The 27758-nt window shown below is 39.4% G+C and overlaps 1 protein-coding gene across 6 annotated transcripts in view; it reads right to left on the bottom strand.

The window, feature by feature from the left end:
- Dicer1 (dicer 1, ribonuclease III) overlaps positions 1-19531 on the bottom strand; it is a 69922-nt gene extending 50391 nt beyond the window's left edge. For 2 of the 6 annotated variants that reach the window (XM_076849702.2, XM_076849708.2), the window contains exon 1: positions 2817-2907. Coding sequence is in view for 2 of the 6 variants with exons in the window: in XM_076849704.2 (XP_076705819.2) it covers positions 2817-2870 (54 nt within the window). In the remaining 4 variants the exon portion in view is untranslated. Of the gene's footprint in view, positions 1-2816; positions 2918-4043; positions 4110-19214 lie in introns of those variants that run through there. The other 4 variants (XM_076849704.2, XM_076849703.2, XM_076849706.2 and 1 more) reach the window with 4 other exon arrangements.
- Positions 19532-27758: the final 8227 nt, after the last annotated feature.

Raw genomic sequence — 27758 nt, 5'->3', positions numbered from 1 at the left:
ACAAAAATAAAGAAACTGGGTCCCTGGTAGTATCAGTGAACTGCCCAGTCTAACAACGGCCTTTTCAATTTCATGTGCCAGAAAATTTCCTTCCTACCCAGGCTAGCTAGAGTTGAATTTTCTGTGATTCATGAACAAAAGTAAACCAAGTGATAATCTAAATCACTATTATAGTGATTTATAAAAGGTCTAGGTGGGAAAAATAATAATAGGAATAAATGGAATAGAAAAGAAGGGAGGGAGGCAGGGAGGAAAGGGTAAAGGTAAGCCAGCGGCCAGACAAAAAAGAAGAGCCAGATCAGAAACAGACTGCAGCCACATCACAGGAAGGCTGAGAGGCTTTGTTTGTAAGACAGAAACCACTAGTCTAGCACCACTTACACCAAGAAACTGGAAGGAATTCCATCTAGAAGCTTCTGAGAGTTTTGAAACTTAGAATTTCTCTTCTAGTTTGTTCTTATGAATTTGGGGAGTTTTTTTTCCCCCTGTTATCAGTAAATCTTTTTTTAAACTGAAAATGAGCAAATGCTTGTTTCAAAAATGAACTGGTGGGAAATGTGGTCAGTCTTCCCTCTGCAGTGAGTCAAGGAAGGAAACAGATCTTGTTCGAAAACAATATAGTAAAGTCACAAAGGAAAGCAGGCAGGCCAGAGAAGCTGGGCCCAGACCAGCAGAGCAGACTCAACTCCTATTGAAAAGCAAGTCCTCCACCTCCACTGTTCCTCATGCCAGTGTGACCTCAAGACCAACTCACCCATAAGTGACAATCCTGTTCCTATAAACCAACAGGTAAAGAGTCTGGAAAAGAAGGAGATGCATCAGAATTTGGGGAAAAGGACAGGTGATTAGTTTCTAAGAAGCAATTTGAAAATAAAAGTGACAAAACCATTAAACAACAATGAAATGAAAGCATCTGTCAGCAGCTGGGCTATACATAAAGGAAAGGTCAAACCAGATGGCAATAAAGAGGACTAGGGTTGGGGCTCAGGAGTAGAGCGCTCGCTCACCTACTGAGTGTGAGGCACTAAGTTCGCTTCTCAACAACAAATGTAAATTAATTAATTAACTAAATAAAAGTCCATCGACAACTAAAAAAAATATTTTTTTAAAAAAATGTCAATGAAGAAATGAAACATATAACTTTGAAAAATCAAGATTCTATCAGTTTTCAGGGAAAAAAATCTTGCAAGTAGTAATACAAACTGTTACATCAGAAGAGAATTTATAGAAAAGACACTTGATGTTAAAATGGGAAGTTAATCAAAGCACATCCATCTATGATATCTGGTCCCAAAAAACACTCTGGATATCACTGTACCTACTCACCGCTGCCTGGCCTCTATGACACCTTTACCCTCTCACTTGGATCATTTCCAGCTTACAATGCTGCTTCCGCTTCCCTGTCAGTCACCAACCATTTCCACAACCCAAGTAATCTCTGTAGGCTAAATGTCTAATGCTCCCTGACTGCCCAAAACTTGTTTTAAAACTACAGAAATATATAAACAATCCACCTCCGATTCACATGTATAACTGAGTGAAATGGTTAAGTGCAGAAGTTGTATAGACTTATTTTTATTGTGACCCACTGCCTGAACCGTACCCAAGACGTGGCAAAACAACAGTGCAAGTTTGCAGGACAAAAATGATGTAGCCTGAGTGCATAAAAATGTTGCAACAGCTTCTACTCATCTGCCCTTTATAATGTGCACATCCCATACACTCATAGACACACTTACACACCTCCCTCTTCTACTGGAATACATGCTCTACAAGAACAAGATGCGGGCTGGGATTGTGGCTCAGCGGTAGAGCTGTGCACGGGCAGGACCCAGGTTCGATTCTCAGCACCACATAAAAATAAAAAGGCATTGTGTTGTGTCCATCTACAAAAAAGATTCATATTCTCTCTCTCTCTCTCTCTCTCTCTCTCTCTCTCTCTCTCTCCTTTAAATAAAAGAACTTATGTATGAAAAAAAAAAAAGAACAAGATGTGTCTCACTTTTTGTACCTCTTAATTTTCCTGCTGTAATGTTCCACATATACATTTAAATAAGTGTTTTTACAAGTGGGTCAGAGATTCATGAATGTCCATATGATAGAGAACAGAATCGTGGATAGTTCAATATATATTTTTATTTGATTTGGATAAGCCCACCTACCCCATACCTACTAGCTGACAGGTGAGTGTAGGAAAGAGTATTTACAAGGAAATGAAGATAGCAGAGTAAGCCTTCTGATTATATTTTCCAAAAGGTCCTTATATTTAAATTAATTTTCATTCATTTTATATATAGTGGCTGGCTCCAGTAATGGGCTATTTAGGGAAAGTAAATATAAGTTTAAAAACGTGACAGATTATCTAATAATGTAAAAACAGAAAACCTGTAATATTGCCAATTATTACTTTCTTTGTCATGTTTAAGCAGATTTTTTTTTTTTTTAAAACTTGGCCTAATGAAAAGCCCCAAGTCCCTGTTAGTAAGTAAAAGTTCTACAGTTTCACAGAACTCTTGTTCACATTTTGTTTCACAGATTAACTACTTTGGCAAAGGCAAAAGAATAACTCCAAGTGACTGTTTTTCAACTATAGGTTTTAAATTTATAGTCAAGTAACTTATACTTATGAAATTAGTGAGGCTGTTTCACTGTGTCTATGTATTATTAATTTAAACATAACTTGGTACAATTGGGGTATAGCTCAGGGACAGAGCACACAAGGCCCTGGGTTCAACTCCCAGCATCACAAGAAATAATAACAGAACACAAGAAAGAACTCTTTCCTTCTTTCCACATATGACGCATCATAGATTTACCGTTTTAATGTTTGAGATCTCTGTGTTGCTGCTGTCTGAACTGCATTTTGACATTGTGATAGCAGTTTATTGGAAAATCACAGCATGCCCACGCTTCTGCTCTAAAAATAAATGCAAAAATAGCCAAGTGTAAGAGTCCTGTAAACTGAACATACATGAGAGTCCTGCTGATAAAGAGCTGAATAAAAGGCCCTTATTTTGTATTAAAATTTAAATTAAAAATATTTGAGTTATTTTAGGTTATGAAGTCTTATCTTACAACAAAGAACAAGAGAATGAGTTCTAACAACATTATACCTAACTTCAAGAAACTCTAGAGTATTGGGTGGGGAGTGAAGGGACCTAAAGAAAAGATCAAGGAAAGATTTCAAAATGAATACCAGGAAATCAAAGCTAAGTAAATTTTAAAGATTATGCTTTATAGATTACAGAAAAGTGAAAAAGTAATTATGCATTGTTTCCTAAATTCACATACACAAAAGAAATAAACAGTAGGTGGCACAGGCCTGTAATTCTGGCTCAGGGGACTGAGGCAGGAAGATCGCAAGTTCAAAGCCAGCCTCAGCAATTTAAGAAACCCTATCTCAAAATAAAAAATAGAAAGGGCTGGGAATGTAGCCTAGTGGTTACATCCCTGAGTTCAATCCCAGGTACCAAAAAAAAAAAAAAGCAAAAGAAATAAAGAAGGTCACAGAAGAGGCACTTGGCTGATAAATTGACATGACCTAGTATTAAGTCTGTACTACAAGTGTAAATTCAAACAATTTTCTTTTCCCAAAGCAAAATTAAAAACACAAACTCAAAGAACAGTTATATTCACACTATAAGCTCTTTTATAAAATTAGTTTATAAACAAAAGAGTTCAAGAATACAGTTAATAATGTTAATATTGAGGAGAAGTTTAAATTTGGGGTGCCTCTCCTAAATAAGAGTATAGATTAAAAAACTAAGAAAGCATAAAGCATCAGTAAGAAATATTTAATCAGTAAACCAGTAAACATTGGTTTGGGTAAGATATTACACCAAATTTTATTCATGCAAATGAGCTTACTGTGATGGGTGGACTTCCCCTGGCAGTGCTCTGTCTTTACTCATCTGTTTCCAACCCTCAAGACATTCATGGGGAGACTGAACCTCCTCATTTCATACACTTTTTTTTTTTTTTTGGCTAAGATGTTAACAAAGCAGATGGGGATAACCTTACTACTTTAGTGTATACATATTTACCTCAAAATGCTGATTCTAAGTTCTTTCAGAGATTCCAAGTCTGTATTAATTCATACCCTAGGTAACCTAAAAGCAATCAGAAAAAATATTTTAGAAGAGACAACTCATATTTAAAAATCAACTTTAAGAAATTGGTTATTAACAAGTTGCTACTTAACCAAATTTTCATATTCAACTTATCAGAATCAGATCCCTCATAAATCTACTTATCTACTGGAAGACAAGAAGATGTCTGAAAGAGCTGCCCTTTAAAATTAATATTATGTACTTTACAACTAGGGGGAAAAAACCTTGTTAGTACAACCCAATTAGATATAAGGGAGAACTCTTGGCATTAAGTAACATTCCCCCCAGTAAAATTTCACTTTAAAAATACTTAACACACACTATGGTAAATCAGTACTATGCTTTAATGATCATTTCTTCCTATCTTCTGTTATGTCAAAGTCTGTCCTAACACCACCTCATTTTTAATTCCATTCTGTACTGCCACCTAGTAAGAGGCAAAAAATATACACACCAACACAGCCTAATGTGTCATCCTCTAGATATCATTTGATTCTGCTAATTTATCCAAATTATTTTCCTAGACAATTCCATATACCCAATAGAAAGAAATATGACAAGTATAACGGTGACTTATTTTATGTTGATAATACCAAGCCAAAGGTCATTTTCTAGTTTTAATTGATGACCACGACTTAAATAATAAACCTGCAAAGTTCTGCTTCATGGAGTCCTTTAAGATAACTCTGAAACAGACAGATCACATTCCAGACACCTGGTCAAGTTTTAGCACAAACCCACAGACTTTACTCACATTAGTATCTAAAGGCAGAAAGTAGTAGGCTGCATCCTTTCAAAGACTAGTAAGGAGAGGCAACCACCTGAAAGCATCCAGACCTTCCTGGTATGAATTTTCAAAACTGATTACCGAAATTTCCACCTCATTCATCCCACTATGTGACACAGATCCCAATATTACTAACTTTATAATTACTATCAGATTTCATTCCTACACTCAAGTTCAAATGAACAACTTCCTTAAAGTCCCATAGTACACAAGACAGGAAAAGCACATTCTAATATGAATAATACTGTGGCATTAACATAATGCCAAAAGCACTCCTTCAGCATACAAGAAAACTAAAAAATATTTGAAGGACTTTAAGTTCCTAGCAACAAGAGCTCTGTGGGGGAGCCAACAAGGCATTGCTTTAACTGACTGCCTAAGTCTTGAAAGGCACCTGTGGGTGTAGACTGCAAGGCAAGAGGATCACACACAAATTCAATTCTCCCTGCTGGAAAGGAAGGGTATGAAACTTCTCTCCCTTTGTCAGAATTTCATCCTCTTTCCCACCAGGTGTATGGAGATCTAAGCCTCCTGTCTCAACAACAGCATGTTTCCTGGAGAACCTAAGAGCATCTCTGAAATGCAATCATCAAGGAAGACAACACCAATTTCCCAGCTATTTTTTCCCAGTTATAATTCCCAAATTATAAAACCTACTCATAAGGACATGAGAAAATTAGAGATTTTATCTTGAAAATGTGGACATAATGCATAATAAACACTGGAAAATTAAAGGAAAAGTACAATGCAAACAACACTGAAAGACCTTTGGAAGGCCTTCAAGGGAGGACCATGTACACATGACTGCAGGTGGGCCCTGGCATGGGAACTGTGGTCACCTTCTGAACTCTGGGCAGTTGGAACAGATTAAGATTAGAGACACACAGCAAGAGGTTACAGGACTTTTATGAATTTTTTATAAGTATATACATTCCTTTTTTCATTTTCTATTAGTCACACAGGCCTTCTGACACAGCACCTGTTCTCAACTCCAATAGAAGTCCCTCCACAAAAAAATTTTTATTGCCTTGTGATAAATAAACGCTCTTTGCTCAACGTAAATTCCCGCTTTGCTTGCCTTCCTCAAAACATTGATTCCCAGCCACCTGAATCTGTCTCCTGGATTGCAGTTCCTAAGACCAGGAAGAAAGCCCTTTTTACTTTCACAGTTAAAGTTTGCATTTCCAGACACCACTTATCTACAGAAGGGTCAGATTTCTGTTTGTCTTCCCGAATGCCTGGAATGGGAACCACAGTCTGACTTAATGCTATTCAGTAAAAAAACAATTTTTTCTTCTACCTTTGGGAAAATATTTCCAGGGGTTCGAAGTTTTTTGAATTATATTTTCACAACATTGGCTTTTTAAGTGACTACACATTAATAGCCAGAGCATCAACTTGACTTAGGAAGTTAGCTGAAGACTCCAGGAGAAGTAGGGGATCAGTGGGAGTGGTTTTCAAACAGCTTGGGTCCTTCTGTGTGGGGGTGCATTTTAGTGTAATGCATTATTTACTCATTTAGCTCCATCTTCATTTTTTGAACTTTCTCTCCCCAGTGTAGTAGGCAGCATATTGTAGGGTTTCTCTAGTACGTCCAAGAAACAGATTGTTGTTACTTGGTATGAATATTTGAAAAGTGGGCTGTGATTTAGGAGGCACTAAGACCCCAGGGATGTACAAAGCATATATTTTTTTTAATATCTTTCATTTAAAAATCATCTGAATGCTAGCAAAAGATTCTGTGCCCAGGAAGACCAAGGTGAACATTGAGACGACACTATCCCTTAAGGTTGTGTCCTTGCCTATAAAACAGAAATGTCTATTATAAAGATGATATGAGATCTTGAACTTGGTAAGGAGAAAATAAAGGACTTGGAACATGGAAAATGCTCCAAACACAGTAGCTTTTAAAAAAGCACTCCACTATCTCTATCTAGAATCACTGTTTATAAACAATTCTTAAACCCTTAAAATGTTAAGGAACTCCTTAAAGAAAACCTAAAATGTTTTATGAATCCTAAGATTCAACAAAGAAAATGCACTCTGCTATATATTCTAAATCATACAAGACTTTTACGGTACTTTCAACCACCAACTCCCACGGGGAATTGACACATGCCACCCTCATATATGCTGTGCTTTGGCAGACCCTTTATTTTGAGCTGAAGGCAATTAAGAGCCAACAGATTAAAAAAAAATTTTCTTTGCCCTCCTTTGCCCCTTCTACCAAAAACTAAGGCATACATTCTCCCATTTCCCTAAAGTAGCAGACAGAGAGGGCCCCAACACTGGTCTGTATAAATAAACCTTACTAAATGACCTCCATCCACCAGCAGCTTTCTCCGGTACTTCCCAGGCCCCTCTCCACACTCAGCAGCCCTAGAAGACCACACCCTCTTTTCTGATCACAAGGTATCACCCACTCAGGAAAGATGTAGCATGTAAATATCTGAGCCAAGGTATTTCTTTGGGAGTTTCACTTCTATTTCTGAAGCCAGATGCACACAAAACTAGCAATTGCATCAATAAAAATTTTAAGCTCTTTTTCCTGTTAATTTATCTTTTGTCAGTTTAATTCAAAGACCTTATGTATCAAACCTAAGAGGGTAGAAGAAATGTTTTCCTCCTCTATGTTCCCAATTACCTAGTCTATGTGAAATTTGCATTACAATGAAATTTCTTAAAAATCATGAAATATGGTACATAATATGAAATAAAGTTAAACATCTTTGTATCTACTAGTTCTTTTTTAAAGCAAAAACAAAAACTAGTACGTGCCACTTAGTAGCAGGGCACACGTCACTAAAAATACTTAACTTTTTTAGGCAATGAAATATTACAGACATGGGCAAAAAATCCTAACAATCAAATAGATATATTTTCTGTTTATTTGCTTACAATACAAGTGCTACACTGAACCACAGCCCAGCCCTTTAAACCTTTTTATATTTTTTTGAGACAGGGTCTCACCAAGTTGCTCTCAAACTTACAATCCTCCTGCTTCAGCCCCTAGTGTCCCTGAATTATAGGCCTGTACCATCACACCTGACTCAAAATGGATAAATTTTGAAAAAGTAAAATATAAGATAAAAATTTTAGATATCTAAAATATCCACAATATATGAGATAAGTTAAGGGTGTGTCAAGTATTATTTAGTGAATATACAATATGAGAAGACCAAGCTCAAACCAAAGATTAGGAGACTTAACAGGAAAGAAATTAGATAATAACTTCAAGAATTTAAACATTAGTACCTTTAAATAATTAATACACAAGAGAAATACTTAAATTTTTGCTTTTAATTGCCATATCATTATAAAAAATCCTTCTATTATGCTAGTCTATAGCATTACCACAGGCAGGAAAAAACTTCAGACAGAAATACTCCCTTTACCATCACCATTTATAACAGCAAAGAAACACACACACGTATACACACCCCAGATTAAAAATGAACAGGGCACTGTTTGGAAAACCATGGTTCACTGTACATGGTGCAACTCAATTCAACCATTAAAAATGATGACAGTTTATGATGAACAAAAAGCCTACATTATGACAAACCAAAAAACCCACTTTTATCTAGAAAAAATTAATGATTTTGTCTTAGTTAAAAAACAAAGAAAGGAGAAGTGAGGAGAGGAGGAAGAAAGAAAATTCACCCCCAAATTTCTGCATTTTTAAAATTCCCTACAATTTGAATATGTATTATTTGTAGATCTGGAGAATAGACTTTCATGCTGAGGATGATGAGTGTGAAGACAATAGTTTAGAAAGATTATTCTGATTTAGATAATTTTAAGAAATTTTAGGTAACAAAAAATTCCTCCCCTAAATTTACCACTAAATGTGGTAAAATTGACTCCAACATCTAATTTAAACCACAAATCAAGTCCTTTCCATGCACTTCTCTATGAACCAAACAAATTTCTGGGTTTTTCTAAATCTGTAACATAAATATATCATGTTTAGATTTCAATGTAATCATGCCTAAAATTAGATTTGTCCAAAACTGATGCTGAGCACAGGTCAAATACCATTTTAACAAATTCCATCCATCAAAATCTCCCATATGAAACACATCATCCAGGCTGCCAGCCAATGGCCCACTTACTGGGAGTACTTCTCAGAAAGATGACATTCCAACACCAAAGCTGCAGATACCCACCAGGCCCTCCCTCATACCCAGTGACACTTCCCCTGCAGTTCTGCTTCAAGGGACATCCAGTTCATACACTACTAACTTTCATGGTGAGTTTTAAGGTTAATACTTGATTCCAAGTTTCTGTACTTTATTCTTAAGTGCTCAAATTTTATTCAATCCATGCCTATCCTATTTTTTACACCAAAGAAAGATCTTCATGAGGAAAAAGGAGCTACAATTTTCTATAGGTTAAGATGTACTGAGAATATAAGGGAACTGGGAGCTTGGGATGGAGCACTTACCTAGCATGCAGGAGGCTGTAGTAGGTTCAACCCCAGCACTGTGTAAGAAGAAGAAAAATAGCTTATCTTGAACACTTGAATACTAAAGAGAGACCAATCCTGAGACAAAATGAACCTAAGAGACAATGAATATAATGGACATTGAATAAATATAAGACAGGAAGAATTCCAGGCAAGGGATAAAGTACTGTTATGGTCTGGATGTGAGGTGTCCCCCAAAAGCTCACATGTGAGACAGTGCAAGAGGTTCAGAGGAGAAATGATTGGATTGTGACAGCCTTAACCCAATCAGTAAATGAATCCCCTGATGAGCATTAACTGAGTGGTAACTGAAGGCAGGTAGGGTGTGGCTGGAAGGAGTGGTTCATTGGGAGCATGGCTATGGGGTAACATTTGTATCTGGCGAGTGGAGTCTCTCTCTCTCTCTCTCAGCTTCCTGATAACCATGTGAGCTGCTTCCCTCTGCCACACTCTTCTTTCATGATGTTCAGTCTCACTTCGAGCCCCAAAGAATGGAGCCGGCCTTCTATGGACTAAGACCTCTGAAATCGTGAGCCCTCAAATAAACCTTTCCTCCTTTAAAAATGTTCTGGTCAAATCTTAGTCACAGCAGCAAAAAAGCTGATTAAAACAAGCACTACACCACAGCTTCTGTGAACACCACCTCACCCCATTACAAGTAAGTACCAACAGATGACCCCTGCTCCCTGGCCTCATGTTCATGTACCCAATGCCCAGGCTTTCTCTAAAATCCTCCATCTCTTGACTCCACATGTGGGCGATTTGTACCACCCAAACCAGCGCTTCATTACATCTACTGCTCCATGCAGTAGTATTTTTGCCATCACCCCCTAAACTGTTAAAAATATCTGTAAAGTACAATAACCTCATACTTCACTTATACTATTATATACTTTTGGATTTGTTTGATTTTCATCTTTTGGTAAATTCATCATGAGAATATAGTTTAGACTGCAGGGGAGGAACTATTCACAAATACATTGTCATTGATTAATTCTAAGTTGAGAATAAGCTTTATTGTTCTAACCTTAACATCTATTGAGTTAACACATCTTTTTGTAGTTCAAACACAAAAAATTCAATTTAAATACCTGTTACTTAAAAAAACAAACTTTAAAGAACCTGCTGAGAGCCACAGCCAGTTGGGATGGCACCAGAAGGAGTGGTTAAGAGGTGACACCAGCAAGCCATTAAGATGATGATAATTAAGTTATAATTGCTGTGATTGGATGATGCTGGATTGGGACAGGCTGTGTATTGAGTTGTATATGGACCCCTGCTGTCCGGCAATAGGGTGACTCCTGAATCAGCTCCAGGAATAGGGTGGTTCCTGCTGCCTCAGGCTCCCGGCACTTTGGAGTTCCCTTTGAGTTCTGGATAGAGAGAGAGGGCACAGGAGCCCGGTGGAGAGCAGGGGAGAGTTCCCGGGGAGAGTTCATGGAGTGCTGGTGGAGTTTGGGCAATAAAGCTTCCTGTTTGACAAGTGCTTTGTGGTGGCTAGGTGATTTGTGCCCAGCCAGACTGCGGCAAGAACCCAAATTATTTTAACAAGTCAATGTCTCTATCCTTGGCACCCAAGCCCAAAGAAGGGCTGTCAAAGAAACTTCAAAGCTGACGACACAGCAACTTATACAATGATTAACTTTGACATATCCAGCCATGCCCACTCTAGTACTTCTAGGTAACTCCTAAACACTACAAAATTCTCTTCCACATTAATGCAAAGTACTCTGATTCTAATCTTGAAGATGTTTCAAAAACAATTTAGTTCTTAAAAGTAATAGGTATAATTGGGAAAACCCTAAAGCTCAAACAATATTTCTCAACTTTAATTTTTCCTTTTAGAAACTCTATTTTGTTAGGTTTAAAATTCAGGCAAAACTCTATTCAATTTCAACTAATAAATGTAAAAGGAATGAAAGAAAAATCACCATTGCATTAGTAATTTTTAATCATCACATTAGTAACTAAGGTAAGAATCATTAATGAATGTCAAAACCAGTGGGTGAAGATACAAAAGAATATTTACTTAGTCTGAAATTATCTCTGCACAGATTAACTACTAATTACAATAAAAACTAGTTCTTTTATTATAGTGGAAAAACCTGAAAACCTCACAGATACTAATATAATCCAACTAACAAAGTTAAGATTACCAATATTAGGACAAACTGACAACATGAATCTCATGTGCAAACATGGATCTAAACATGAGGAAACATAAAAACCCAATGTGAAGTTCATTTTACAAAACAAATGGCTCACACTCTTTAAAAATGTCAGCATCATAAAAGTCAAAAGTTGGGAAACTTCCAGATTAAAAGAACACAGAGAATTGACAATTAAATAAAAGATACAATCCTGGATTGAACATACATAACAATTTATCTCTCTAGTGAGATTATTAAAAGATGATCACCATAAAGTAGGTTCATGCATGGTGCCATAGAATAGGCCGACTTATAGCAACTACAAGTAGTGTGTATCCTCATAGGACATGGATAACACAGGAAGAACTTTGCCAGAGCGTCTGTGGCTTAGACAAGATGTAGATTGCATACATGAATGTATGAGTGTGTATATTTTGTATTTTTTAGTTTTACATATTTTATCTATAATACATTATACACTGAAAGAGAGACGTACTTTAACAACAAACTATGCTAAAGAAGATTTAATTATATATCTCCCTACTCTTGACCAAAGTATGGTCTTGACTCATATAACAAAGAAAAAATATTTCTGGAATCCTTCTAATGTTCAGCAACAAAAACACTAAAGGTTTACAAAGACTAAGTGATAGCTACAGCCTTTGTAAAAACAGTATTCTCCCTTAGAAGTCTGTCATATGTCAATGGAAACTTTCTTTTATAAACAGATCCCGAAAGGAAAGCACTGTTTGGCAATGTCTTCAAATATTTTATTGAAGAAAGGCTGGAAAATAAAATCCATATATTACATAAGCAAGGAAGAATTATTCCTCTTAAGACACTAGCAGAATTCAAAAATTTCAGCTTTCTTTAACTCCAGTTCAGTGTTAATTTTCTTTTAGATACTGCATTAAAATGCCAATTTACATTTTTCTGCTATTTGTCCACATATTTTTATCAAAAGAATTCTGCATTGAACTGAAAGTACAATATGTTTGGTCTAAGATTAATACATTATTTGAGTTTATAATATGTAACAGGTACATATATTTAGCATTTGCTTTTTTCTCTCCCTTTTTAACATCTAGCTATACAATATGCATGATCCTGAAAAAAAAATGGGTAATGTCAGTACTGTTCCATACAAAATGTAATAAGCTTTTAAAATTAAAGTGCAAGGTCCCCATCAGATAGGATTCTCCAAGGCTTCCTTGCTCTTTGCTATAATGATCAGATGGAAAGTTTTAAAGAGTTTCTGTCAGATTCTGCCTCCTTAGCAAACATTTACTAAGCTGAATCAAATCTGGACTTAGAAGAAAACGCTTGTCTTTGAGAGGATCTGCTATCCCATCCAAGGCTTTATCTAGCTTTCAAGCTGTTCTTCCCAAGGGTTTTCATCCCACATTTCCTGTCTGAACAGCTGACAATTCCATTCCTTCAGTTGCTATCAACACACCTTAATGCCTGGCAGAGACAATCTCTCCATGTCTGGTGCTTAGTCTAGATTCTCAAGTCTGAAATGGAAATGTCCCTGAATTATATAGGCATTTCGAAAATTGCTGACTATGGAATATTTTAGTACATTTTCTCATTATACTTGTGAGAAAACTAAAACTGAGTCTAGAAAGCCCAAGATGACTTGCTTTTAACCACAAAGTGAGTCAGAGGTAGAGCCCACCTAGAACAGAACATAGATTTCTTTTTACACTGTTCATTCAGTTCTATCGATCACATCTGCCTCAATTTTTTATCTGTTCCCAAAATTAACCTATTATTTGTATATGTGTGGCCATAGTCAAATCATCTGGATGGGGGCACTGTACCTCCCATAATTTTACATAAAACTATGAATACGTATAGGCATATTTTCCTGGGGATAATTTCATGTCCTCCAACAAATCAGGAGTCTCCAAAGTCTAAGAACTACTGTCTACATCAAGTATATATGACACACACACACACATAAATATAAAGCCTAAGCTAGTAAGCTGGTATAGTCTCATGGATACATTTATTCATGTGTAACAGATAATAATGGGCTATTCCAGGTACGTTAGAGACATTTAAAGCATAATTAGACTTGGTATCAATATTATAGAGCTCCAACTAGAACAGCTAAACCAGTATGGAGAAGCCTCAGAGATAACTTGTCAGAGCAAACACTTTTCTCAAGACCTCTTTTCCTTTTCATCTTCCATTACAAAGCTAGACATGCATTTCGTCATTAATGATTTTGAGCTGTGATATAATCCAATCACATTAAGAATGGAGAAAAATTTTTTCTAAAGCACACATTTAAATAAAAAACACTATCACCTAAATTGTATCAAATGCAAGTCACATGCCAGGACTGGGCAGAGAGCTTTTGCTTAGGAACCTGAACAAGTAGATACTTTACAGATGAGGAAGCTGCAACTCCAGCTGCTATCTGCCCAAAGCTCCTCAGCCATAAACTATAAGAACAGGGATTATGGTGGCACATGCCTGTAATCCCAGAGGCTCAGGAGGCTGAAACAGGAGAATCACATATTCAAAGACAGCCCAAGCAACAGCCAGGCGCTAACTCAGTGAGACCCCATCTCTAAATAAAATATTTTAGAAGGACTGGGGATGTGCCTCAGTGGTTATGCATCCCTTTTAACATTTAATTTTGCAAAACAGAAAAAGTCTAAAAGATCACTAAGATTACAGCTACCTTGAGTGACTGCTGTACAGCAGAAATGTAAAAGGAGGGGAGGTCACAGGCTCATGGCAATCTTGCCCTTTCAGCCACTCCCAAGGGAAGGAAAACAGAAATCTTGAAATCTCAGAATATCTTTAACAAATTAGATAAGTCTATTACTGCTCTAAACCCTTCTTGCATTATTTAAGTATAGAAGGCATTTTTTAAAAATTTTATACTTATATTTATACTTATACATATATTTTAGTTGTCGATGGGTCTTTTTTATTTTTATTTATTTATTTATTGTGCTGAGAATTGAACCCAGTGCCTCAAATATGACAGGCAAGTGCTCTACCACTGAACCACAATTCTAGACCTCATTTTTAAAAATTCTGAACTGGTTAATGACCCTATTTTTTAATCCCCAAGATTTTTTAATGTGTTTTTTTAAATCTCTATTACATACAGTGAGCTGTCACTTAAAAAAAAAAAAAAAGGAATTTAGCCTCTTTCAACAATGAAAAAGTTTAGAATACCAACAGAACTCTAAATAGTATACCAATTTTCTTCCATGATTCTTGATACCACTCTCAGTCTGTAACATTACTATGCATGCAGTCACATGCAAAACAAGTGGGGAAGGAGCACTAGTACTCTTTGTCCAGACTCAGAACAGTAATAATCTTTTTGAAAGCCTTAACATGAAGCAGTATTACTTTCCACAAGACCGGCTTGGTTGGTTGGTTGGCTGCTTTTGTGGTCCTAGGGACTGAATCCAGGTCCTCCAGCACACTAGGCAAACATTGTACTTGTGAACCTCACACCCAGCCCTTTTTATTTTGAGACAGGGTCTCACTAAATTGCCCAGGCTGCCTTCAAACTCAGGATCCTCCTGCCTCAGCCTTCCAAGTAGCTGGGATTACAGGTGTGTGCCACTAGGCCTGGCCATGAAACTATTTCAGCTTCTAAAAATGTGAAAAATTATTATAAACTAATTTAGTCACTTAGCAAAACTGGGCACCTCTTACAGGCCAGAAACTGTATGGCAATGAATATGAATGAGATACTTAATGCTCACTATTTTACAAACCTTAACAGCCAATAGCATTAATGTCAATATGAGCTTCAAAAGCTAAAAAGCATGAGACCAAACTGAAGCCTGTCGTGTCTTATTTCTAGTAAAAGAAATATTGACATCCTTGGACAAGGTTTTGAGGCATCTCTTGAGTCATTTATAGTGGTATAGCTGAGTGTTAATTCATCGGCAACTTTAGATAAATATGAAAGCCATTTTGGACTCAGAATTTATTTTAACACAGGCTTTCTTACATGACTAAAAACTTCAATTTCATTAGCTACATCTCAAAAGCAAAGCTTCTCTCTCAGTATTCAGTCATTCATGGGGTAAACACCACCATATAAACAGGTCTACTTTTTAGACAATACACGTTCCCAAAGCCCAGCAGAAAATCACTATTAGGAAAATCTTGACTGCCTGTATGGTCCAGAAAAGAGTTCATTCTTGAATAGATTTTTATTTGACATCCATTAAAAGCATAAATAAGGCAAGTGACATTTAAGAGACACCACCTGAAAGACCAATGAGTTAAATCACTAGATTCATGTACACCTGTCTTATTCAGGCTTTTCCATCATGCCTGAGACTTTTATCCAGTTTACAATGGCATGTGAAAAATTTTTCTCTATCTTCCATAAAATGTGAAACATTTTTCCATAGCCAAACAATTATATGAGAGAAAGGCCCACTTCTCCTGACTAATTGGTATACTTTCTCTTTCTAAACAATGCCAACTATAATTAGTCCTATTTCCTCTTTCACTTTGGCAAATTAAAATTAAAAAGACAACTTTAGTTATCTTTCACCTAATTCTCTCTCTCCACACTAATCCCCATGGCTCTTTACCAATATTTTCATAACTCTCTATAACAGCTATTATTGTAAAAACATATTAAATTTTTTTCTCAAAGTAGACAGATTATAAATTATTAAATAAATAGCTGTCTCTGCACAAATGTTCTAATACATGAGTCTCCTTAGAAAAAAAATTAGCTAAGAACTGAAAATTAACTTTTAACATGTAAAGGATTTAGTAAAAATCAAAGTCTCAGAAAATAAATTCTAAAAAGTCCAAGCTCCATAGGCTAAGAAGGTAGAACACCAAGGAAATAACACTGAGAAGACCGCAGTTTCTACTGCACATGTGTTGCTTTCACATCACCTTAAAGCTGAAAAACTATAAGTGAAACCACCATAAGCTGGGGATCATCTGTGCATCCACGAAACACCATCCAGTCCTAAAAGAGAGGTGCGCCTGGCAGTCACCATGAGGAATGAACCCTGAAGGCACCATGCTAAGTGAAACCAGCCAGACACAAAAGGACAGTTTTGGCAGAAGTCCACTTCTATGAGGTTCCTAGGGTGGGCAGATTCAGAGAAGGAGAGTTGAAAGGTGGCGTAGAGGAGGGCAGCATGTGGGGTTAGTGTTTAAATGGCTACAGAATTTAAGATGGGGAAGATGAATGGTGGAAAGAATTGCAAAACAATGTGCATGCACTGAAAGCAGCTGAACTGTCCACTCAAAAAGGCTGCAACTGTAAATGTTATGTGTATTTTACCACTTTAAAAGGAAAACACGAAACAATCTGAAATATTCAGACATGCAGAGGTCATCTGAACATTCAAGGTTAGACAGAGCTTCATTCACTCCACAGGATTTACTACATAGTGTGAAGATTTTCTCCCCTAAAACCCAGCTGGTACAATATATTGCAAAGGAAACGTGAAACATCTCTGAAATCAAAAACAGTGATTCAGTCCTGGCTGTGCCTCAGCTAGATTAACAACTCACAACAACAATCACTAAGCATTAGTTTTCCTGCCTATAAAATAAGGATAATATTGAGTTTGTATTGGGATTACAGCAAAAATTAAATGAGAATATATGCAAAGAACTGGACACATCTTGGCCTATAATGAGGAGGTACTTAATAAATGTTTCCCATAACTCTGCCACAAATTAGCATGTTAAAGTCACAAGTGAATGAATGTCTATGAAATATCTGTTTTCTCAAATGAAACAAACATCTTACATGTTGGTCAGTGGCAAGAATTAAACACCTCAATGCTCTGAAAGTTATTCTCCCTAGAAATCAGTACTGCATGTATTCCTGATTATATAACATCACAAAATCACTATCAAGTAAGAATCATGAGTCACACCAAAATGTCTCTTAAAACTAAGCCAAAAATGCTCAACAACAGCAAAGCAACCTAGCTATACAACTTATACAGAGCCACAAGCATAATACTCAGAACCAAAACTTTAATGATGAGATGGTGGCATAGACAGTAAAGAATACCCTTATTATACCAATTGCAAGAAGAGGCCTTTATCCTGAAATGAAAATTGAGTAATTCATCTTTTCTTAAATCAGCATGTGTGCCATGAGTAAATCAAAGCCACAGCTATGCCACATTATAAATGTTTATAATAAATAAAAAGCAATCTTTAGTGTTTTTATCTATGTACACGATTTATAAAATAAGTTCTAAAATAGGCTTTGAAATAATTATATGTGTATGTGTATTGCATGTATTACATATAACATACACATGCCACAGGTGGCTTCAAAAAAGACGCTTTACAAAATACACTAATGATTCCAGAATCCAGTTCCCAAAGATATTAATATCAAGTTATGATTTGCTAAAGGGCTTATCCAGAATTCATGTTTTCATAAATTATTTGAGCTCTTAGCCTCGATAGATATTTGATATTTATACTAATAAATTTTTAACCTGGATGTTATTTTGCAGGGAAGGGGTGTAGAAAGGGTTGAACTCAGGGGCACTCAACCACTGAGCCACATCCCCAGACCTATTCTGCATTTTATTCAGAGACAGGATCTCACTGAGTTGCTTAGAGCCTCTCTATTGCTGAGGCTGGCTTTGAACTCCTCCTGACTCAGCCTCCTGAGCCCCTGGGATTATAGGTGTGCACCACCGCACCTGGCTAGGTAAACTTTTCTTAAAGCACATCTTTAAAACACATTTCCCAAGTTGATTAACTCCTAATTTGAGGCCTGCACTGCTGAGTATGCTGCACTTGAAAACTACCTCTGGCAAGATAACTGACAATCGGGATGGTAAAGATTTAGAAAACTGAGAGAGAAGCACAGATTCCGAAGTCATACCTCCTGCTCATCAGACGTCTTCAAACCTGATCTTCAGACCTAACACGCACCATGTGCACCGGGAACTTATCCCTTCAACCACAACTTTCCTCACAAAAGCAATCGGTGACCACTGGAGAGCAAGGCCTCCAGCTCATGGGTTTTCGCAAGTCTTCAGGGGACTGCCTCTGTCCTGCAGCAGGGCCACCTGGGCAGCTCGGCTTTCCTAGACAACCCACATAACCCTGACAGCTAACCTGAAACACACAGATTTCCCCCGAAATTGAAAACCCTGAAGCTCCTTCGCAGATCCAGGCATCCTGGCACAAAACACATCCAAGGGGAGGGGCAAAAGATGGCCTCGGCCACCCGCCCCCTGGGGCCAGACCAGGTCCCTGGGCAGTAAACACACACAGCCCTCCTCTGGAGAACAGGCTCGCGCTCTCCCGCCGGCACCACGCCCCGGCCTTGCCCCCACCCCCCTCCGAAGGCGTCCCCCGGGCCGGCCGCAGTCCCAGCAGGCCCGGCCGCCGCGCCCGCGTGGACCCCTTGGGCCAGCTCGCCGCCTCGGGGTGCGGGACACGATCTGTCAAAAGCCTGGGGCGGGGGCGCGCGGGAGGCGCGGGCGGCCGCACCCCGCGGCTGACGCGGCAGCAGGGACCGGGTGGGCGCGCGCGGGCAGGGCCGGCCGGGAGCAGGGAGGCTGCGGCCAGCAGGCCGCCATCTGCCGGCGCGGCCCAGGCCCTGGGCGCCCACGCGGGCCTCGCGCGGAGGCGGGACGCGGTCGGGCGGAGCCGCCCCCGCCCCGAACACAAAGCGGCCCCGCGGGAGCCCGCCTCACCTGCAGCACGGGGCGCCGCGGGCCTTCCAGAACCATCGGACCCCGCTCCGGCGCGCGCGTCACAGCCCAGGCCTCCCGGTGCCGCCCGGCGCCGCCGCCGCCGCCGCCATTTCCTGCCGCTCGCCGTCGCCTCGTCGCCGCTGTCAGGTTACTCCATTCACCTGGGCCTGGAGCAGCTTGCGCCGCGCCGCGCCGCGCCTCGACCCCTCCCGCCGGCGCCTGCGGAGACTGCGCAGCGCCCGGCTCGCCCGCAGCCCGCGCACGGCCCGCGGCAACGGCGCACAGCCGCTTGCAGAATCCCACCCGCGCCGCGCCGCCGCTCCGCGCCCCCACGCTCCGCTCGCCCCGCGGCGGCATGAGAGCAAGCCTGTGATTGGGCAGAGCGCGGCGGTGAAAGGTTAATCCCGGCCCCCCAGCCACTCAGGAGCTGGGACACAGCGGGCGCGGGCCGGGAGGCCGAGGCGGCCTTGGCGGCTCGGCGCTGGGACTCGAGCGGCGTCGCGCAGACCGCGGCCCGGCGTCCTGGCTGCTCTCCCGCGGCCGGATGCCGGCTTGACCCGGTGGACTCGCCAGTCTCCACGTCGGCACCGTCTGGAGCCCACCGCCCTTCGGCGCGGCCCTTCCCCGCGGTCGTAATTGTTCTCCGCCGAGCTCGGCGCTCTGGCTGACCCTCCGGGTTCCCCAGGACCTTCCCAGTCGCCCGCCCCCCGCGTTACTGGTGCGGGGGCCTCCGCCCTGGGAAAGTCACTCTCCCAGAACCGGGGTAGCCGGATCGAGAGAAGTAGGCGGTGGCCCCCAAACGCACACCGCCCGTTTGCAGGGGTCGGACCGGCGGCACACTGGGGGGTTAAGGATCGGTGGACCTGCGGGAAGTGGCTGAAAGAAAACCGGCTTAGTGTATCCCGAAGTGTAGGCCTCACTTCCCGAAGACCCCCGTAGACGGCTGGGCCCAGGTGAGGTATGGTAACAGCAGGTGGGCTTGCTCACGCACCTGGTGGCACCGGCGCACCTGGCAGGGGCCGCGCACGTCAGGGCCCTGCGCCCCTCCGTGCCCCGTGTAGCTGCTGAGCCCTTCAGACAGCGTGAAGGTCTGTGTTCTTTACCGGAAAGGAGTGTAAATAAAACATCTAATAATTTTGTGTTGTGGCACATTGGAACGGTACTATTTTTGATACATTGGGATAAATCTAGTTTTATGTGTTTTAATATTCTGATGTGAGTACTATTCAAAATTTTAGTATTACCTGCTGGAATTACGTTGTTAATGGAGAGATTGGTCTGGGTTTACACGCCTGGACCTTGGTGGGTGTTGGAATTGCTCCCCATTTAAACACTTTAAGAAACAGAATAACTTCCAACATGCAGCGGCTAATAAGTGGGCTTTGGAGCTGATGGGCTTGATCTCTACTGTGCTGAAATTTTGATCATGTATTTATCATAAATTGGCTTGAAGGTTCACTGAACATGGAATCATCATGGGCAAAATTAGGAAGTAATGGGAATGCTTTTGACAGATCTGCATATTCAAAAAAAATGATATTTCTTATATGCCAAGTACTTTGGGAATAGATTTCCCCAGTAAATACGTAAAGGGTGTTTGGACATAATCTTTTTTGAGCAGAATGGCCTCTCAGTATAGGTGTACACTGGCAGTGGAAACTCATGCGCAGGTAAACTGTCCTCCTTCCTGTGTCCTTTCACAGTCTATCTTTTCCATTAGCAAGTCGGTATGATTTTCATTGTTGTTTTTTTTTAATTTCTAAAATAAACAGTGCATACATATAGTTCATTTATCAAAAAGGGCTGGGGCTGTAGCTCAGTGGTAGAGCACCTGCCTTGCACCTCTGAGGCACTGGGCTCGATCCTCAGTACCACAAAAAATAAGTAAATAAAGATATTGTATCTATCTAAACAAACAAAAAAAAAATTACTCAGATCATCTTACATTTAAAAAAAAAAAAGCATCTAAAAAAAAGATGGATTTGGGCCATAATCCTGAAAGACCCAATTCTCAAATGCCATAATCCCAGATGTTGGAAAAATCCCCAAAATATCATTCTGGAAAAAATTTTGAAAAAAATTTTTAAGACATTTATACTTTTAAACAGGCTTTATTTGTTACAGCTTTATTTTTACACAGTAAAATAGGCAACAGTAACATTTTTGTAAGCATCAACTCTCAGGATTAATAACAGTCACTGCAAAAGCAGTTATGAGCATATGAACTATGTTCACAAATGGACCAAAAAGGGAAATATACAAATGCATATTTCTGTAGTTGGAAATGTGTGCACCCAGCTTATTAAAACTGAAGACATCTCAACTTTAGTGATAGATAACCTAAATCTTGTGATAGGACCAGTCAAAAACCACAGTGGGTCATCTCCACATGTGCAGTTGCCCTAAGAGCCAAATAAGAAACTTGATTTTCACAAATGCAGCCATAGGGAAAGGATCTTCCCTTCCACTCAAACACTCATCTCCTCTGGAAACACCCTCCTCTGTGCATCCAGAGTAATGCTTTACTAGGTTCTAGGTTTTCATTCCACCCAACTTGATGCAACTTTCCTGCATACAATCAAGATGCATCAATCTCTTCCCCAGAATTCATCTTTCTAACCTCTTCCAAAGCCTTTTTTTTCTTTTCTTCAGTGGGTCTTAACTGTTCTGGATTTCAACATTCAAAATTTTTAATCTCTGGGCATTGTGAATTTGGGAAGTTTAGGGATTTTAATCTTTAGAGATTATAGCACTTGGTATTGTATCTTTCCAGAATTACGATCAGTACCAATGAAAAATACACAGTGAAAAAAAGTCTCTCCACTTCACTTGTTCTCATGCCCCCAAAACACAATATTATATCTTGCTCATTCTTCAGAAATTTTATTCATACAAAGATAATTATTCTTTGTGTTCCTCATTTATGAAAATGCCAGCATGCCATGTACATTGACTACATTTGCTTTTTTTACTAATATATCCAGAAGATGTGTCTGTAGTAATATATACAGAGCTCCTAGCTGTTTTCTCCAGGCCCCCCCATAATATTTTATTGCAGAGATATGCCATAATTAAGAATTCTGTTTTAATGGACATGTAAATTTTCAGACTGTTGTAATTAAACATTGATCCATTTGGGATTGATTCAGTATATGAGATGATGAATGGTTCAAAATTAATTTTTTTCCAAATGCCTACACAATTGCCCATTAATTGTTGATTTGTTGAATAGTTCACTTCTGGACTTGGTATCTGTTATAGTGCCCTATCTTTTCATGCTCCAGTTACTGTTTTTTTTCTAAATCTGGAGATATAAAATACAAAATCTTGTAAGGAGTAGTGTTTCACACTTTGTTTGGCTCATTAGAAATCTTATAGCTGATACTCCAGACCACACTAACCAACAGTACAATGCCTCGTGGCATGCATTTCCCGTGGGCTAATTTTTTTCCTTTAGAAATCCATGAGTTCACACTGATATTTTTTTAAATAAATAAATGAGAAGCTCTTCCTTAAGATAGAACGCATTAATAAATTTAGAATACTGGAATTATAAAATCACAATTTTGCAATCGTTAGATAAGAAATATCAGTGTTTGCCAAATCTAGTGGGTAAAAGTTGGACAAGGAATGAGATAATTTACATAGGTTCAAAGCATCTCCCGTGAAATTTTTATTTAACAAATGAGAACTTTACAAAAGAGAAATCTGGTAGATACCTACCTTATTCAAGTAGTTAACTGGCATGTGAGAGAAGTAGCCATACCCCATTAGTGTCAAATCCTCCAGCTTATCAACTCAGAAATTTTTAAGTGACATGTTGGTAATCCACCTATTACATGGGGTTTGTTGGGAGAAACTTATGGAGAGTGATGCAATGCATACTGTCCCCTGAACTTTCATTACCCAGCATAGGCTGAGTATAGATGTGTGTGCATCATGGCCACAGTTCCAGCAGAAATAGGGTTTGCCTCAGCCAGCAACCAGATGCAATAGACAGTCACAACCCAGGACAGAATGTGAGCCCTACTCCTACCATATTGTGTTACATAATTGTATGTTAACCTAAGTAAGGTTTAAGGAATTCCTAGTTTCTCTAAGTAACAAGAAATGTGTCAAGGGAAATCATATGTACCATAGTAGTTCTAGGAACTAGGCATGCTAAGGGCCAAGATCTGCCCACAGAGAGCCCTGGGAAGAGCCTTGCCCACCGACAAGGTCTTGTCCCTCCACAGACCTGATTGGTCCAATTGGTCCAGCTCAGCCAGACTCAGTTCTGCTACCAAAGATGGAAGGATATGAGCCTCCAGGATCTCTCTGATATGTCTACTGTCATTAATGTCACCAGTGATGGAACAAATCATCATCACTGTAGTATTTCTGCCAAAAATTAATATTCTGGATATTACCACATGGAAACGCAAGAAAGACCCAAATTGCAGAATAGTTTTTTTTGTTTGTTTGTTTGTTTTGTTTTTAAGGACTATAATTGCCAGTGTTCTAAGATAAGATCTAAACTGAATGAAAGACTGAAGATTCGTAACAACCAAGTGAAATGTGTTACTCCTGGCTCAGGTCTTTCTGCCCTAAATAGTAGTATGATATAGATAGCAAAAATAAATGGGCTTTCTAGGTGATGGGCATGGGGGAATTCTTTACACTTTCTTGCCACTTCTGTGTTTGGAATTATTTTCAAATAAAACATGAAAATTAGAAGCCAACCTATAGAAAAGACTCAATTTTCTATAAAAGAGCTGATAAAACTAATATACAGATTTAGCAAGATCAGCATTCAAAAATCACATACATTTCTATATTCTAGCAATAAATAATAAAAAATTAAAATTTTAAAATCATTTACAATGGCATCTGTGATATGTGAAATATATATTTGGTTTTCATTTCCATTTCCTGGCATATACCTCCTAAAATCCTTGGAATCATCAAAATAGTGTCTTTTATGTGCCATTGAGTTGACTGGTGGCTGGCATACCCTAGCTGTAGCACAGCCACTGGTCACCAGAAAAACCAAAGCAGGTTTAGAGGATTAGGACTTTCAGCCCTACCTGCCAGTCTCCATGGAGAAGAGAGGGACTAAAAATTAAGTTGATCACCAATGACCAATGATTTTGTCAATTATGCCTATGTAATGAAGTCTCCTTGGAAAGTCAAAAGGCCAGACTTTGAAGAGCTTTTGGATAACTGAGCACATGGAGATCCTGGGGGGGTTGGGGGCACAACTTGAAAGGGCGTAGAAGCTCCATGTCCTTCCTCCCATAAGTCACCTATGAATTTCTTCACCTGTATCTTTTGTAACATCCTTTGTAATAAACCAATAAATGTATTTCCCTGAGTTCTGTGAGCTTCCTTAGCATTTAAACAAAAGAGGGTTGTGGGAGTCATGATTTATAGTGATTGGTCAGATGCACAGGTAAAACAACGTGGAGCTTATAATTAGCATCTGAAGTTGGGGGTTATTATCAGAATGTACCCCCCATCCTTTAGGATCAGATGCTTTCACCATGTAGACAGTGCCTGAACTGAAGCAGATTACAGGATTACCCCACTGTGTCCACTGTGGTATTGTTTGCTTGTTGGTGGAGAGAAATCTGCACACCTTTCTGAAGTCACAAAAACCTGTTTTGTTGTGCTGTGAAAGAGGAAATCAATTTTTGATTTTTCCTTACAACATCAAAAAATATAAAACACCAAAAAATATAAAACACTTGGGGAAAAGTCAAAATAAATATATGCAAGAGTTTTACACTGAAAACCATAAAACATTGATAAGAGAAGATAAAAACTACATAAATAGAGAGGTATACTATGTTTATGGAGTAAAGACAGTATTGCAGAAATGCCAGTTCTCCCAAAATTGATATATAGATTCTGAGCAATTGCAGTCAAAATCCCAATGAGCTGGGTGTGCAGGTGTGTGCATGTAGAAATTTTTAAGTTGCAAGTTGAAGGCTGCAACTACCTGACTTTTTTAAAAACACAAAAGGCTACATATTGTAGGATTTCATTTCTATGCCATTCTGAAAAAGGCAGAACTGTAGGGCAAGAAGAGCAGTAGACATTAGGTGCTAAAGGAGGCGGGGAGAGAGAGGATTATAAGAGATCTTTTTTGGGTAATGGAAATGCCCTTAGTCCTGATTGTAAGAGTGGGGACACTAAACATTTGTAGGCTCTTTGACGTATACACTTGAATTTATTGAATTTAAATTAGACCTCAACTTTTGTGTGTGTATATACGCACATGTGTGCATGTACTAAGCCAACTTGTAGAAAAGACTCAGGGCCTGGCACATGCTAGTAAACTTGACTTTAAGACAAAATCTATGACTGTCCAGTGGAGAGTCACATTTTCATGGCCACCCTAAACTCTATTCAAATTGCATTTTCATTAGAAAAATATATACACCAGTCAGGCACAATCAACACATTTTCCACTGCCCCAGAGCATGAATAGATCATGCCTCTCTTCAGCTCTTCACACCAGAGTAAAAATTAAATCATTATTTCTTGATATCTTCTTTTTCAGGCAAATCAGGCTTCTCCTGCCTATGACCTCTGCCCTCACTTCCATACCAATTCCCTAAGGCTTGTTTCATTTAGATTTATAGAATCCTACCCTCAGACCATGTAGTATTTTACCAGGAAGTTGTCTAAAATTACTTGCTGCTTTTCCAGTACCCTGAGGAGCTCTCTTATGGAGTGTATTTTCCCCAGAGGAAAATGAAACAACAGAAGACCATAGCACAGGGTAATCAGTGTCACAGTATTTGATCAACTGTCCCCTTCAGAAAATTTCCCCACCCTTGGCATCAGTTCTTTTTCATCAGAAAAAAAAAAAATGGTAGTGACCTTTTAATTTAGATTGAATTGTCACTGAATCAACAGCAGGTAGGCAGCATTACTACTTTTGATAAGCCAATTTCTGAAAAAGCTTGGAATTACAAAACCAAGTTTGTAATTTTTTAATGCAACTAGACACAAGGATAGATTTTAAAATTGCTTTTATGTAGGTCTATCATTTATTGCTTCACTCTTCACTACCAACCCGTTTGCCTGGACCTGTGAAACTTCTCATGGCTTCTGTCTCAGTTCTCACCCTCCTGACTTTTTCCCCTATGGTTTTCTGGTGCCCACCCCCACTCCATGCAATATGAACCAGGACAATCAGAGAAAAGCAAATGTCAGGGTAGTTCCATGTCCATCCAGTGTCTTGGAGGACTTTGACACACTGGCTTAGTTTTTCCAGGCTGCCATAACAAAAGTATCAGGCCAGATGGACTGTCAAGATGTATTTTCTCCCTGTTCTAAAGGCTAGAAGTTCAACATCAAGGGTTATCAGGGTTGGTTCCTTCTGAAGCCTCTCTCCCTGGCTTTCAGAAGGCCACTTTGTCCCTGTGTCCTAAATGCCCTTTTCTCTGTGCTTGCACATTCCTGGCATCTCTATGTGTCCAAACTTACAAGGACACCAGGCACCTTGGGTAGGACCTACTCTCACATACTCACTTATCACCCCAATAAAGGCCCTGATTTCAAGCACAGTCATGTTCTGAGGGGCTAAGGGTTGGGATTTCAGCATAGGTGTTTCATGGGGACACAATTCAACCCTTACCCCTGCATGATCCTTCTCTCATCTGGTTTTTCAGAAACACATAACTGACCCCAGAATAGCATCCCGATTTGCAAGCTTCCTCACTGCCCTGTTATAACCTTCCTTCTTCTTCACAATTCACAGCGAAAAGAATGTCATGTCCAAACTCCCTGAAGTCCCCATGAGCTCAGGACCCACTCCTTTCCACATCCAGGATCCCTACTTTCCACTTCAAATCTCACATTGCTTCTAGCCTGAGTTTTCTAACTCACAAGTCTGATTAAGTAACTCCACTGCTCAAAATCTTCAACTGTGCCCAGCCAAGATTTCTAGTGTGAAATTCAATGTCCTCCCTAGCTGGGCTTGTCCTGCTTCCATAGTCCCTGGCTCTCTGGCAACACTGACCTCCTTTGACTTCTTTTTTTTTTTTTTATTCTACACCCATCCCATTTAAAAATGCTATCACAATCTACTGGTGCCCACTGATTAAACGTGTCATGCTTCTTATTTTGTGAAAAACGTTAGGACACTACTGGCCACTAAATGAACTTTTTAAATGTCTTATAATATCTAGTATGGTACTAAAATAATACTTGGATAATTTCTCCTATGACTTTTATGGAAACGCTGTCCTTTCCAGAGACAGGACATTGCAGGGTCACTGTGTTTTGACTTGAGTAGTTAGCATGGTTATTCCACTTTTTTGCTGGGAAGCCCTCTGTGCTCTACAGAGGTACTGGTCCTTCAAAACGTGGCTTGAAAGCCCCTCATCCTGCTGTTTTCCCTGGCTCCTCTCCAAGACAGTTGATGCTCCCCATCTGGTTTTCCCACAGAAACATCACCCTGATCATAGCCGGACACCCCAGGGATCACTCTTCTCCCTGACCTCCCCCACCCCACTTTCCCACTAAGCACAGTGCCCCAAGTATACAGATGGT

Source organism: Callospermophilus lateralis, chromosome 3 (genome assembly GCF_048772815.1).
Source record: "Callospermophilus lateralis isolate mCalLat2 chromosome 3, mCalLat2.hap1, whole genome shotgun sequence".
Lineage (NCBI taxonomy): Eukaryota > Metazoa > Chordata > Mammalia > Rodentia > Sciuridae > Callospermophilus > Callospermophilus lateralis.
The sequence above is the reverse complement of the archived record's forward strand: the minus strand, read 5'-3'. Positions and strand labels throughout refer to the sequence as shown.